This window comes from Perognathus longimembris, chromosome 3 (assembly GCF_023159225.1).
Source record: "Perognathus longimembris pacificus isolate PPM17 chromosome 3, ASM2315922v1, whole genome shotgun sequence".
Lineage (NCBI taxonomy): Eukaryota > Metazoa > Chordata > Mammalia > Rodentia > Heteromyidae > Perognathus > Perognathus longimembris.
Genome location: NC_063163.1, coordinates 116,256,763 through 116,271,295, shown reverse-complemented (window position 1 = coordinate 116,271,295; position 14,533 = coordinate 116,256,763). Strand labels below are relative to the sequence as shown.

At 42.5% G+C, this 14,533-nt stretch overlaps 1 protein-coding gene across 5 annotated transcripts in view; it reads left to right on the top strand.

Annotated features, from left to right (window-relative positions):
* Sik3 (SIK family kinase 3) overlaps positions 1 to 14,533 on the top strand; it is a 180,470-nt gene that overhangs the window by 124,414 nt on the left and 41,523 nt on the right. For all 5 annotated transcript variants that reach the window (XM_048343895.1, XM_048343893.1, XM_048343894.1 and 2 more), the window contains exons 5-6: positions 12,282 to 12,406; positions 12,902 to 13,025. In XM_048343895.1, coding sequence (XP_048199852.1) covers positions 12,282 to 12,406; positions 12,902 to 13,025 — 249 coding nt within the window. The remainder of the gene's footprint in view (positions 1 to 12,281; positions 12,407 to 12,901; positions 13,026 to 14,533) is intronic.

Below are 14,533 nucleotides of genomic sequence, written 5' to 3'. Positions count from 1 at the left end.
GGTCAAGGTGCTAAGTGTTTTCTTTGCCAGCTAGGTAGTCACAGCAAGAGCCTAAGGATGCTGGGTGTAATGGCAGATTGGTGGGGTGCAGGCAGCCAGCCCAGGGCCCTCTGCATGTTAGTGCACGTACTTGGGCACGATTTTTAAGTGTGTTAACCCAGCACTTACATTTTTATTACTGGTTTTCACAGTACACGAGGAATAAATAAGCACCTAAGCTTTTGCAGCTTGACACAGCATCGACCTTTGCTCCTGTTTTTCTCCTCCTACATGCCGCCCTCACTCAGCATCTCAGTCATTGTCTCAACTTCCTTTCTTGTACATAAATGAGATAGAATTGGAGTTCTCATCCTCACCTGCCAAGGCTTTTTTGTATTTAATGGGCCAGTGGGAGAAATGCTTCCAGCTGAAGCCAAGTAGAACATGACTAATTATGGAGAGGGAGGTTGGATGGGTTTGACAGGATTAGGTCAGATAGGTAATGAAATCTGCTGTCATTTTTAAGAACGAAAAGGTAAAATAACTGTTTACTTCCTGGTTTTAGAATTTAAGAAAATTCTTCTTAATATCAGTAGCAAACTTGTCTTCTGTAGAATTTTTAAAATTGTGTTTCTGCCATGAATCATGTAGAATAAGCATTGGTCATTTTCAGCAAAAAAAAAAAAAAGACAATTTCTGAAAAGTCAAGTTAACAAAGTTCAGAACTAAGAATTTGCAGTGTTATCTGGGACTACAGATAAAAAGACTACCAGCTAAGATAGCAGAGAAGAGAAACAGGTTTGAAATATCACTCCTGCCTGCAAGATTAACCTTCTCTTTGGGCAGCAAATCTTCAGAGCTCTAAGTTGACTATCACCAAAATTATGCTTTCTATGTGTTTAAAGACCTTCATAAAGTAGTCTCACATTTATTACTTTTTCATTACATTTGGCATTTTCAGTACAGTTTATTAAAAAGCATTGGAATCCCTTCATTAAGTTAACATTCCAAAACTTTAGCTGGTACCAGTGGCTCATGCCTGTACTCCCAGCTACTCAGGAGGCTGAGATCTGAGGATCCAGCCAGGACAGGAAAGACTGTAAGACTCTTATCAGTGGAGCTGTGGCTCAAGTGATAAAGAGTACCATTGGAGCAAAAAGGCTAAGCAGCAGCACCCAGCCCTTGAGTTCAAGTCCTGTCTCAGCATGTGTGAACACACATGGAAATACATACATACAAAATCTTTTCAAAACTTTAAATTTCTTATAAGGATACCCACACGAGCTTCTTTCACACAGAGTTCCATTGTTGGGAAGGAAGAGGATTGGTGGTTTCTGACTTTATTTTGCTTCCTATATGTGAGAAGCAAGTGAAGGATGGGAGCCACCATGACTCTCACCTTGAGACTTGATCCCTGGCTTCTAGTGTGTGCCACAGCTAGCTGGTTAGAGTTCGATGCCTAGCTGTGCGGTGATTCCTCACCCCATTCATGGGGCAGTCTAATGACCACAGGATTGTAGAGGATGAAGAAACCATTTGAGTTTTAAAATTCTGTACTGGTGGATCCTGCCATATCCTGCCCCCTGGCCCCCTCTCCCCCCAATATACACACACTACCCCACTGGCTAGCACAGACCTGTTTTGTGACAGGTGCCATCACAGTGCTAGGCCAGTGCTGATAAAGACATAGATACCCATTGAGAATAACATTTGGATCAGGATCAGGAGGGTACAGGAGGGAATTCCAGAGGCTTAGTCAGTCAGCACCTCCTTTGTTCAGGCACTGATTGAGTCCCTGGAGATGCAGCAACAGATAAAACAGTCCCTTAGAACTAACATTCTGATGGGGACAGATAGACAGTACTCACGGGCCAGGAAGCTCTTCTAAGGGCTGTGTGAAGATACAGTCTGATAATGTGATAGAATGCCTTGTGGGTGAGATAGTGGATATCTAGTATCTAGGACAGTCAAAGCTTCTGAGCCTAGGAAGAGCAGTATGGAGGACAGTGGAGATGAACCTAACGGACTTGGGGATGGGGGGAGGTCATATGACCAGAGTGTAAGAGGAAGTAGGAGGAGCTGAGGCGGGACTACTGGCTAGGGCCAGTTGTACACTACCTGGGAGGATATGAGGCTTTGTTTTGGGAAGCTAAGTTGGAGCAGCATGAGCTGAGTAGAATGAACAAGACATATTAACCCTGCTCCTAAAATAGAGGACTCATGCATGAGATGGTAGGAAAGGTAGTGTCTTTACTAGATTATGAAATTGCTTGAGTATAAGGCATAATAAATTAACTTCAGAATAAATAGGGGAAAAAAGATGGGCAAGGTCACAAAGGTAATAGAAGACCAATCAGAAGCTGCAACATGGTAAAAATCTTGCCAGTCTTGGGGCTTGGACTCAGGGCCTGAGCACTGTTCCTGGCTTCTTTTTGCTCAAGGCTAGCACTCTACCACTTGAGCCACAGCGCCACTTCTGGCCATTTTCTATATATGTGGTGCTGGGGAATTGAACCCAGGGCCTCATGTATATGAGGCAACCACTCTTGCCACTAGGCCATATCCCCAGCCCTGTGCTAAAATTTTAAATAAAAATAGTGTTTTCTTTGTTTCTGTTGGTGGTGGTACCAGGGTTTGAACTGAAGGCCTGTGCTTGATAAACAAGTACACTACTACTTGAGCCATCCCTTTTTACTTTAATTAATTTTCAGGTTGAGTCTTACACTTTTGCCTGGGACCAGCCTTACACTACAATTTTCCTGCTTATAGCATTAGTGGAATTACAGGCGTGAGCAACCATGCCCAGCAAAAATGTGTCTTACTTTTTCCTGTTGGATACACTGTTCTTTGAAAGTAATTATAATACTTTCCCCAAAGATAAAGCAATAGAATTTTCTGTATCTAACACAATTCAGGCTGGGAGCATGACTCAGCTGGTAGAGTACCTGCCTAGCAAGCATGGGGCCCAGAGTTCAACTTTCAGTGCTATAAGAAGAAAAAAAAGACAAATAAAAAACCCTGAAATGTAGCTGACTTACTGAAGAAAAGGTCCATCAAAGAACCAGATATTATGAGAACGTTTTGAAAATTGTGGAAACATTTTTTTTAGCCTAAGGAAGTTGGAAACTTTTCCCTTTAAATGTCGATTCTCAGAACGGCTCCTGAGGCAGTTTCCACTCCCGTGCTTCTGCTTTGGTTGGCAGTCAGTACATAGCAGAGATCTGGAGGGCAGCTGCAGAAACGCCAATATTTTGGAAAGAATTTCCAGAGTGCCTGGATTTAAGCTACTGTGGAAAAATTTGACCCCAGGGCTGTCAGAGTGAGACCACTGCATCTCTTTTATAAGTGAGAAATCGGCTGGGTGCCAGTGGCTCACATCTGTAATCCTAGCTTTTCAGGGGGCTGAGATCTGAGGATCAGAGCTCAAAGCCAGCCAGTGCAAGAAAGTCCGTGCAATTCCTATCCAATTAACCAGCAAAAAAGCAGGAAGTGGGGCTGTCGTTCAAGTGGCAGAATGCTAGCTTTCAGCAAAAAAGCTCAAGGACAGTGCCCAGGCCCCGAGTTCAAGCCCCAGGACAGTCATCTCCCCCCACGCCACCCCCCAAAAAATGAGAAGTCAAAACAACTTGTTAAGTCCGCTGACTTGTCCCTCTCAGTACAAGTGAAAACATGGAGGTACTATCATATAGAAGACAGAGGCTGGAAACCTTTGCTCTCTGAGGACCTGCCACTGGGTGGGGGTTGAGAATGTCCTTGCCTGTCTTCAGGAAGCAGTTTTGCAACATCGTCACACCTGTCCCAGTTTTACTCCACACTCAAGTCAGTAAATTGACACCTAGAGAACTGATAGCATTGTGACCTCCTGAATACAATAACAGAGACTAGCAATTGTAGCACTCTACCAGTGTTCTGCCCTGAAATGACATGGCACTCAACGGAGAAGGTGCTGAGTAACTTAGCTTAAATGTACAAGGGTAGTTAGCAAAATAAAACATGAAAATCCATCTCTTCTGAATCCTGTTCCTAGGACTAAAGTTCTAAACATGGACTAGTAATATAGTAGTAATGGACTAGTAATAGATGAGTAACTTTATTCAAAAGATAGCTCAGGCTAGGCATCAGTGGCTCATGCCTGTAATCCTGGCTACCCAGGAGGCTGAGAGCTGGGGATTACAGTTTGAGGCCATCATGAGCAGGAAAATCCACAAGACTCATCTCCGGTTAATCACCAAGAAGGCAGGAAGTGGAGTTGTGGCCCAAGTAGCAGAGCGCCAGCAAAAAAGCTAAAGGATAGTAGTGCTCAGGCCCCCTCAAAGTGTGATTATAGGCACATGCCTATAATCTTAGAATTTAGGAGGCAGAGGCAGGAGGATTGCAAGTTTGAGGTCAGCCTGGGCTACACAGTGAGATCCTGTATTTCAGATATATAATTATATATATTTTTAAATTTATTGTCAAAGTGATGTACAGAGGGGTTACAGTTTCATACGTAAGGCAGTGCATACATTTCTTATCCAATTTGTTACCTTCTCCCTCATTTTACAATTGTATATTTTGTATGAAAAGATTCTGAAGTTAAAATTCAAGTAAGCCAATTTATAGCAGTTGCAGTTTTGGTGTTTGAGTGAGGTCTTGTTGATCTTGAAAAGCAATCACCCTCTACTAGGATCAAGAACAAGTTTTTGTTTGTAGAGCCTCACTCACCATAACTGTGCTCCCAGAGCATCTCAGATTTTCCCACTGTGGTTCCCCACACAGGGAGGGGGATGAACTCTAAAGGGGTTGGGGGGGGGCAAGTATGGTCTGAAGGGACCTACTTTAAACAAACTTTTCATCACAAGCTTTAACTTTCACATTCGTGTCTGTTTTGTGTTCTGTTTGTTTTACTATTAAGGTTGCTATGTTAGTTTAACCTAGGAAAGAAATTAGTGTTCCAGCACGACACATTCTATTCAGGTTATAGCTTTTGTACGTCTTGGCACACTAAGATATGAGGATATATAAACATGCTGGTTTGAGAAGCTGGGCTAAGAATTCTTCCCCAGCCATAGACTCTTCTTCCATAAACTTCTGGTTTGTGCATATCAAAATCTCTGTGGCTTTTTCTCAGCCTCCAGTATCCCCATGTTAGCATCCATTAATTGCAAGTCACTTATTTAGGCGATAACTAGAAAACAAAGGAATTGAAGGATGACAATTGAAAAGGAGAGGGACACAGAAAAAGACAAAAGAAATTTATCAGCATCTTAGTGAAGCTGCAGAAAGAGGACAATTAAAAATTCTCAAGCATTCATAATATGTACATACTACATATATATAATTTATACACATGTATTTAAATATGATGTATTAACATTTGTATTGCATTATTTTTTAATTTAAAAATTTGTACATTCTGCCATTGTTTTGAAGAAATGATTATAAATAATGGTCTAAAACTTGCTAATCCCTTTATCTTTTAAAAACAAAACAAAATATGAGCTGTGCCTGATGGTTTGCACCTGTAATCCCAGCCCTTGGGAGGCCGAGGCATGAGGTATTAGTTCAAGGACAGTCTGGGCTACAAAAGGACACCTTGTCCTGAAAAACTATAGCTAAACAAACAAACAGGGGCTGGGAATATGGCCTAGTGGCAAGACTGCTTGCCTCATATATACATGAAGCCCTTAGTTTAGTTCCCCAGCACCACATACATAGAAAATGGCCAGAAGTAGCGCTGTGGCTCAAGTGGCAGAGTGCTAGCCTTGAGCAAAAAGAAGCCAGGGACAGTGCTCAGACCCTGAGTCCAAGCCCCAGGACTGGCAAACAAACAAAAAACAGTTGTTATATCCATGTACTATATTTCCATTTGATATCTTAAAGTTCTGTTGAGAATTAAAACATCATGTCCTATAAGACACATACTAAAATTCTGAATCATATTAGAAACTTACCAGATTGAACCCCAGACCAGTTGCTAATTCCTGTAATCCTATATCTGTCAGGAGGCTGAGACCTAGAAGATCAAGGTTTAGAGCCAGCCTAGGCAGAAAAGTTGGAGAAACTCTACCTCCAGTTAGTCTGTAAAAAATTAGGCTGGAGATGGGGTTTAAGTGGTAGACCATCAGCCATGAGCAAGAAATTCCAGTAAGCCTAAGGGCCTGAATTCAAGCCCTTGTATGGGAAAATTATCTGATTGGGTTTTCCTCATTCTAATTTGGTACCATGTAGAAATGTGACTATAATATATCCACTTAATTTTTAGTGGATTCCATTTGCAAGGCTTGTAGAAGGTGTCTCTTCAATGATGAGGAAGTTTTGGAGGGTTTCTGGCTTTTTAAGAGGGGTAGAGTACAGGAGGTTGGTTTGTGTCATATAAAAATAGCAAGGGTTCAGTGATCCTACCTGCTAAGATGTATTGGAGAAAAATACCAAACCTGTTCCTAAAAATGCCTATCTCTTGCTAGTATTTAAACCCCCACCCCCCGAAATAAGCTGATCTCTTGTTTTCCACAAAGAAATTTTCTCTTGTGTATATATCCTCAATCTGTCAGTCAGTAGCTTTTTTTTTTTTTTTTTTTTTGGCCAGTCCTGGGCCTTGGACTCAGGGCCTGAGCACTGTCCCTGGCTTCTTCCCGCTCAAGGCTAGCACTCTGCCACTTGAGCCACAGCGCCGCTTCTGGCCATTTTCTGTATATGTGGTGCTGGGGAATCGAACCTAGGGCCTCGTGTATCCGAGGCAGGCACTCTTGCCACTAGGCTATATCCCCAGCCCCAGTCAGTAGCTTTTGGCATTACTTCTTTATTAGCCCCTAGTTAGGAAGTTCAGCCAGGGTTTGGAGGTATTGCTAAATACTGAGGACTTCCCATGGCCTGTTCTTAAGAGTGAATGAATACTGTGATTCCTGGGGGATTTGAAGCTCACCATCATTCATCATAATCCTGACTCTTGTTTTGTTCAATTCTAGAACCTTCAGGTGACATGATTTCTAGGCCAATAATTTGGGATAAGAGAAAAAAAAAACTGGTTCTTTATCTGTGTCATATTCCATTTTAAACATCTGTATCACAATCTAAATCCCGTTTTTATAATGTTCTTCTACTGGTGTTGATCGCTGGTTCTTTGAGTCACTTCTAGCAAGCACATCAAATAGTCCTCCCCACCCCCCTTCCCTGCCGGCCCACTGAGAAATTAGCCAACAGCAGAATTGTTTTTGGTCTTTGTCTCTGATGGCAGTTATTGAGGTTGGGAGTTCTCAAAAGCTTCCCGAAAAAAATGAAACTTTGTCACAGTGTTTTCTGGTGTAGTTCTTCATTTAGGATAGATAAATGTATTCTCACTTCACTTTTTCCATTTTCTCTGCATTTCTAAGCTTATACAGCAAGGAAGGGAAGCTCGGGTTCCCTAGAGGGCTTGGCTGCTAATTGCAGCTGGCTGTAGTTTATTGCCAAATCTCTTTACATCTGCTTTGGATTGTTTTTTGGTCAGCCAAAAAAGAAGTCAAGGGTATTGCTGTGAAGTGGTGGACCAAATAAGAAAATTTCCTGTTGCAGTTTTGTTCTGATTTTTAAATTAATGCCATTCATTTTTCCTTCTTTCCCTTACCACATTACACATATCCAGTTGATGATAGCCTTATTTTTAGGGATGCAATATATAACCCTTATATAGCCCCAGGCTGAAGATCCTGCCTAGGATTAAGAATTTCAAGTCTCCAACTTGGTAGTAAGCTCTGGTATTTAAAACTATCCTAGAAGACAGGCATATGGTTCAAATTAAAATCTGCTGCTGTGTATTAAGAGAACGGGTTTTGAATTGCCATTTCAGGCTGCAGACAAATGCTAACCAGCCAGGGTGTTGGGCATTGGAAAGGAGACTTAACAAATTATGGTAAGAACCAATTAGGAAGAGAGCAGTAAGTGAGCAAAGGCCATGTGTACAGAGCGGCCCCCTCCCCCTATCACCGCCTCTGCTGTGTGGGAGACCCATTTTAACCCATGTCTCATGTTCTTACTCTCTTCTCCTGAAGACTTTCTCATGGTAAGGTCATTAATCCTTCCCATTGCCAGCAAATAACACTAATAGACATCAATTTTTTTTTTAAATCAACTTCGGCATCTGAGAATTATCTGAAATGAATGGTTCACTGTTTTCACTTGTATTACTCAAGATGATGTTTAAATCTTTATGTTCAAAAGGAAAAAATAATGACAGGAGATTTGAACAAGAGATTTCTAAATATTCAGACTGTAGTTCTAACTCTAAGACTGTCATCTGGTTGAATGGATTTATCTTTGTCTTTTTTCCAGTGTAGGTTTTCCATAATTATAATCAGTATGTATATAAATTATATGCTGCTTTTGACTTTTTACATTAAATCAAGAATTTCCCCATGCTATTCCATATGTAGTCATCATGTTTGATGATTGCATATCAAGTAGATGTACCATCTTTACTTGCCCATCTCCTATTGTAAACATAGACCTTCTGGGAAGGTCTTTAAGCCTTTCCTTTGGCATTTATTAGTGGATATCAAAATTACCAGTTTATTTACTTAACCTTTTGAATTTAACACTGAATCCGCTCCTCTTCTCCCCTCCCCTCTCTTGTTTGTGTATTAAGCATGTTCTTTGCCTTAAGTTTCCATGCTTTTTTTTTTGGCCAGTCCTGGGCCTTGGACTCAGGGCCTAAGCACTGTCCCTGGCTTCTTCCCGCTCAAGGCTAGCACTCGGCCACTTGAGCCACAGCGCCGCTTCTGGCCGTTTTCTTTATATGTGGTGCTGGGGAATCGAACCTAGGGCCTCGTGTACCCGAGGCAGGCACTCTTGCCACTAGGCTATATCCCCAGCCCCCCATGCTTTTTTTTTATTGTTCTTGTTTTGTGCTTATTTTAAAGTTGCCATTACATTTACTAGTGTTTGATCTAATATTGTTCTTGATCATGGGCCATGCGAGCTGAACTTGAGCACATATGATAGTATGGATTATAGTATTTGTCCCCTGAAAACCAGTCATTAGATTGATCCCAGGCCACCTCCCTTTTTCTTCCCAACACTGATGAGCTGGGTAGTTCAGCCCTCTGGTGTTCTTCCAAATGACTAAGTACCTGTGGTTTTAGGGGAGTGATTAGGGTGTTCTTGTTCCAAGACTTGTTGTTACTTCTGGGATTTGAGGCTTATAATCCCAGCTACTCAGTAAGTGAGGATGGAAAGGATCATGGTTGAAGGCCGGTCTGGGCACCTTCCTACCACTCATTTCATACCTTCTCCAGGTGAGAAGCTGCAGACTGATGCTTCCTCACTTTCCCCATCATTTCATCTCAAAGCCGTCCATTCACAGCTCGGTGAACGATGTAAATCAGATGCTGTTACTTCCTTTCCTGCAATCATTTGGTGGCTGCCATCATCTTACAGCAAAGTCTCATCTCTGAGCATTGTCCTTGAATGTCCTTCTCTGCCCAGCTCCACTTCACCTTTCCAATCTTTCTCTGGCATTAGTAGACTGTTAATGTCCTGTGTTTACATTCTTTCTTGAACCATTTCCTTTCTATGCCAGGCCTTTTCCTCTCTTTCCACCTTTAAAATATCATTTATTTTCAAGGCCTAGTCAAATATTACTTCCTGTATAAAGTGTTAACTGATTTCCTGCAGAAAATATTGTGCTAATGGCTTCCTCCTCTATGCTTCCGTAGCCCTTTGTTTATACATCTCCATTCCAGCCATTGCTCAGCCTCACAGTATACTTAGCTGTATTATGTATTTATACCCTCTACTAGTTCATGAATGAATGCAGGGGACCTAGTTTTATTTATCCTAGTCTCCGCAGTGTTTTTTTAAAATATACAACAGAACCTCGAAGAGTCACAAAATTTAACTGTTACAAAGTAATTGGGCCAGTCCTTTGCTGAACCTCTGGGCTGCTAGTTCCTCTCACACTAATGATGGCAGTGGGCCAGCTACTAGAGCTTCTCCATCCTAGTCATTCCTTCCAAGCTTCTAAAATTATCCTCCTGATCACAGGAGTTTGGAGGTCAAGACCACAATTAGAATCATGACAGCAATGAGAAACTGAATACTTTCATTCATCAATGGAAATAAAATGACTTCTCTGAAGTCTTCCTGGATCCCTATAAGAAATGTCCCCTACCTAGCTGTACTCACCTATTACGCATAAGACCTATTCTTCTAGCTCCTTAAAAGAAAAAAAAAAAAAACACCTGTCTTTCCTGAGAACTATTCTTTCTCTACTTCTTTAGGAACTCTTGCTTGCTTGCTCTTAAACTCTTTCATAATACCTAACATGATATTTGTTACAATGACTACTTAACTGATACTGCCTATGAATGAAATTAAATGTAAAGCCTTACCAATTAATCTGTTTCCCCCCTCCTTTAAGCAGGGTTTAACTAAGTAGCCTAGACTAACCTCTTAACTCATATTTCTCCTGCTTCAGGCTCCCAAGGACTAGAGTTATAGATGTGTGCTATCACTCTTGGCTACTCTACAAGTATTGAAACACAACTTTAATTTACACCTTAAGGTCTGCATACACTGAAGACTACCAAAGTTTTTCTGAAGAGAATGGATAGTAAGTTCTTAAAAGGCCCAAGAAATGAGATCCAGCAAAGTTAGAAGTCTTCAGGAATAATGTAGAAAGACAACTCTTTATAATTCTTTTTTTTTTTGCCAGTCCTAGGGCTTGGACTCAGGGCCTGAGCACTGCCCCTGGCCTCTTTTTGCTCAAGGCTAGCACTCTGCCTTGAGCCACAGCGCCATTTCTGGCCTTTTCTGTTTATGTGGTGCCGAGGAATCGAACCCAGGGCTTCATGTATGCAAGGCAAGCATTCTACCACTAGGCCATATTCCCAGCCCCTCTTATAATTCTTTTAAAGTTTAATTTTCAAGGATCTACCTGCACCAGGTCTTTTTCACGACTGGCCTTCCTCTTCCCCATCATGCTGATGAGAAGTAGGCATGGTTTCTGTTTGCATTAACAGTCTAAGTCAAGGGCCTAAACAGATTAAGTATAAATTTTCCTAATTAGCAGTTCTAATATATAGGATATTCCTCATGTTGGATTACCAATGTCCTATCTATGATATTAAGATATTAACATTTTCCTCCTTTTTACTCTGCCAGGTTTAGAGGGGGAGAAGCATAAACTTAATGGAACAAGCTTGTTTATTGATGGATGAAGCAATACATTTTCACAAAGAAAAGAGTATCAAAGGAAACAAGCTTTGGCAATGGTTCATTTTATTAGTATTCCTCCTATTCGTCCCTACTCCCTTTCACCCCTTAGAATAGTGGTGAGGGAACTGAAGTCAAGCTATAAACCCTTAGAATAGTGGTGAGGGAACTGAAGTCAGACTATAAACCTTGTTCCATTTGTAAATAAACTAACATGTTCTTCAGGAAAAAAAATGACTGAGAAAAACAGGGCAAGGGCTTTAATCCAGTATGGTATGCCTGTTACTGGGAGGGCTAGGGGGCTGGTGTTGTGAGCCCTGCCTTCAGGGGGCACTGACATGAGCTCCCAGGTTTTAGAGGAAGAGATACAGACTGAGAAGCATGTGGAGCCAGTCAGTCTTGGTCTACTGTGGTGTCAGTGGTCACTGGTCTCAGGATGGACCGAGGGGTCCTTGTCACAGTAACAGAGGGCCATAGCTACCTGGAGGTCGACTCCACTCCTGTCATAAGACGTTTATCCCTCAGACCTTTTATTCCCAGAGTCCAAGGTCAATACAGAAGAGAAAGACTCTGAGCAAAGGAGACAGATGTAAATGGAAGCAGATAGAGAGGCAGAGTGTCTTTATCCTGCTTTTAGTTTCTTTGGGGAGTCTGCAGGACTAAGTGAAGAGTTGGTGCTTTTGTTTTGTTTTGTTTTTAAACAAAAGCAACCTGTAAGTCCTTGCTATATTAACCCCAGTCATCCATTCCCCCCTCTGTCTCTCTCTCTCTGTCTCTCTCTCTCTCTGTCTCTCTCTTTCTCTCTCTTGTTCTCTGTACTGGGACTTAAACTCAGGACCTGGGTGTTGGCCCTGAGCTTTTTTGTTCAAGGCTAGTGCTCTACTACTTGAGCCACAGCTCCACTTCCAGCTCTTTTTGGAGGTGATTAATTCGAGATACGAGTCTTACACTTTCCTGCCCATGCTGGCTTTGAGCTATGATCTCATAGCTCAGCCTCTTGAGTAGCTAAGATTACAGGTGTGAGCCACTGGCACCCAGCTTCAAACATCCTCTTTTTGAATTTTATACTCAAACCTAATGATTCTGCACCTTTGTCTAACGACTACAAGAGTTGTGTCCATTTGTTTTTCTAGATTTCGGCTTCAGTAACCTCTTCACTCCTGGGCAGCTGCTGAAGACATGGTGTGGCAGTCCTCCCTACGCGGCTCCAGAGCTCTTTGAAGGAAAGGAGTACGACGGGCCCAAAGTGGACATCTGGGTGAGTAGCTGCCATGTCTTCCTCCTGGCTAGCACATCACTGGGTGGCACCGTCCTCATCCTGGAGGACGCTCAGTACTGCATGCGAGTGGACAGCATAGTCACCTATTCTTTCCACTCTCCGTCCTTCCTGCAGTCTTCCCTCCAGCACTTGCTTTATGGGTTGAGCCTTGGGTTTCAAACTACCCCTTTCCAAAAGCCCACTGGCCAGCGGCTGGGCACCCTTGCCAGGAACATCCTTGTGCTATGCCTTATGTCTGAACAAGCCCTGGGAAAAAATTGGGGATCTTACCCCAAATTCAGGTCTGGAAGCAAAGTCAAACATTAAACTATTCAGACACTGGGTGGCCTCAACACTGCTGCATGGTATGTCAGAGAAAAAGAAGACTTGCTCTATCCTTTTTTGTGTGACTCGCCATCCTCTTCAGACACTGTAATGGCCTCTCTTGTTTCCTCTGATGCGATTAATCATTGGTCCTCTCTGTTTGGGGTGCAGAGTCTTGGCGTTGTCCTCTATGTGCTTGTGTGCGGTGCCCTGCCATTTGACGGGAGCACGCTGCAGAACCTGCGGGCCCGGGTGCTGAGTGGAAAGTTCCGCATCCCATTTTTTATGTCCACAGGTAAGGGACTTGTCAGCACACAGCTACAACGGGGTTTGTGGAAACTGAGGCATGCTACCTTATCCCAGGGGTTTAGTGATGACAGAGAAATGGCCCACTTAACAACCTTTCTTAGCCCTGGTTCGCTGACCTGGCACCTCCAGGAGGCAAGGTTCGGTAAGAATAGAGTACCAACGTTGGCATCACACAACTTTGCCTGTGTTTGAATTTAGGTTCTGTGTATTACTAAGTCTGTCTGAGTGTTAGCTTCCTTGATGTATAAATTGACTATATGGACTAATTGAATAATATATAGAAAGGGTCAGTAGGCCCATTCCATAGCAGTGATGCAATAAATATTTCTGTTTTACCTGTCCCCCATTCCCATTCATTGTAACAAAATGCCAGGGGTAAAGCAGGCTTTAGTCTTCGTACTGTTCATCCCCTTAGTCATGTCTAGACTCAAAAACTGTTTTTGAAACAAGTGGGCAGTAAGGTAAGTAGCCCTTGGAAAAATTTAACGCTGAAAACAGGTAACATACCCAGAGTCTTACATTTAGCAGACACCCAGAATCTACGGGGGTGGGGGGTGTCTGTTTTTGACTGATAATGGGGTTTGAGACAGGGTCTTGCTATGTAATCTAAACTGGCCTCAAGCTCAATCTTTAGCCCCCAAAGTACAGGGATTACAGGTGTGCACCACCATGCCTGATTATATAATTTTTTTTTACCATATACTTGTGTGTACACACACACACACACACACACACACACACACACACTTTCAGGATAAAGCTTGGTGTTGCTTAATCATCGGTTTCATTTTAAAGAATATATGTCCCCTGGATTGGCAGCAAAATATAAGTACGTGGAAATTGCACTTTAAAGTGAGTAGGAAAAATGTGGACTAGATTTAACTTTGTGTCTCCTTAGAGCTGATGACTTAGTTGTGTATGGGATACTGCTGAATGCAATAGAGAAGTTGCTTCGGCTGGTGGTGGGAGCCAGTTGGAAGAGTGTGGTCAGAAAAGGAGACTGAAAGATGGTGAGACGGTGTGAGAGCATCCCCCACAGAGCAGAGACCCCAGGGAGGGAGCATGCTCCAACACTGAGCTGGTTGTGTGTGCTCCGGAGGGAAGGCTGGCAGCTCGAGGGAAGGTCACATAAGGTCACAGAGGTAAGGGGGAGCTTAATGGAATGCCTGGTCAGTTGATGGAAAGACTAGCTTTTACTATGAATGTAATGTGAAAGGTTGGAGGGTTTGGATAGAGGCATGACATGGTCTGAATTTGGGGGTTTCCTCAAGATTCATTATGAATAATTCAATCATAAAATAATTGAAAAGCGCTCTTGTTCTTTCTTCTCTTTTCCTTCCACTCACTTTCTGTTGTAGCACATGGTTTAGGTTCTTGCTCCTGTGCTCCACCAAAGCCATACTTGTAAATCCAACACCCGGTTCTGGGTCCTCTTCCAGGACTGAGAAGCTCCGCCCCACAGCTCCTCACTCCTCTCTTGGGACCTTTGTCTTC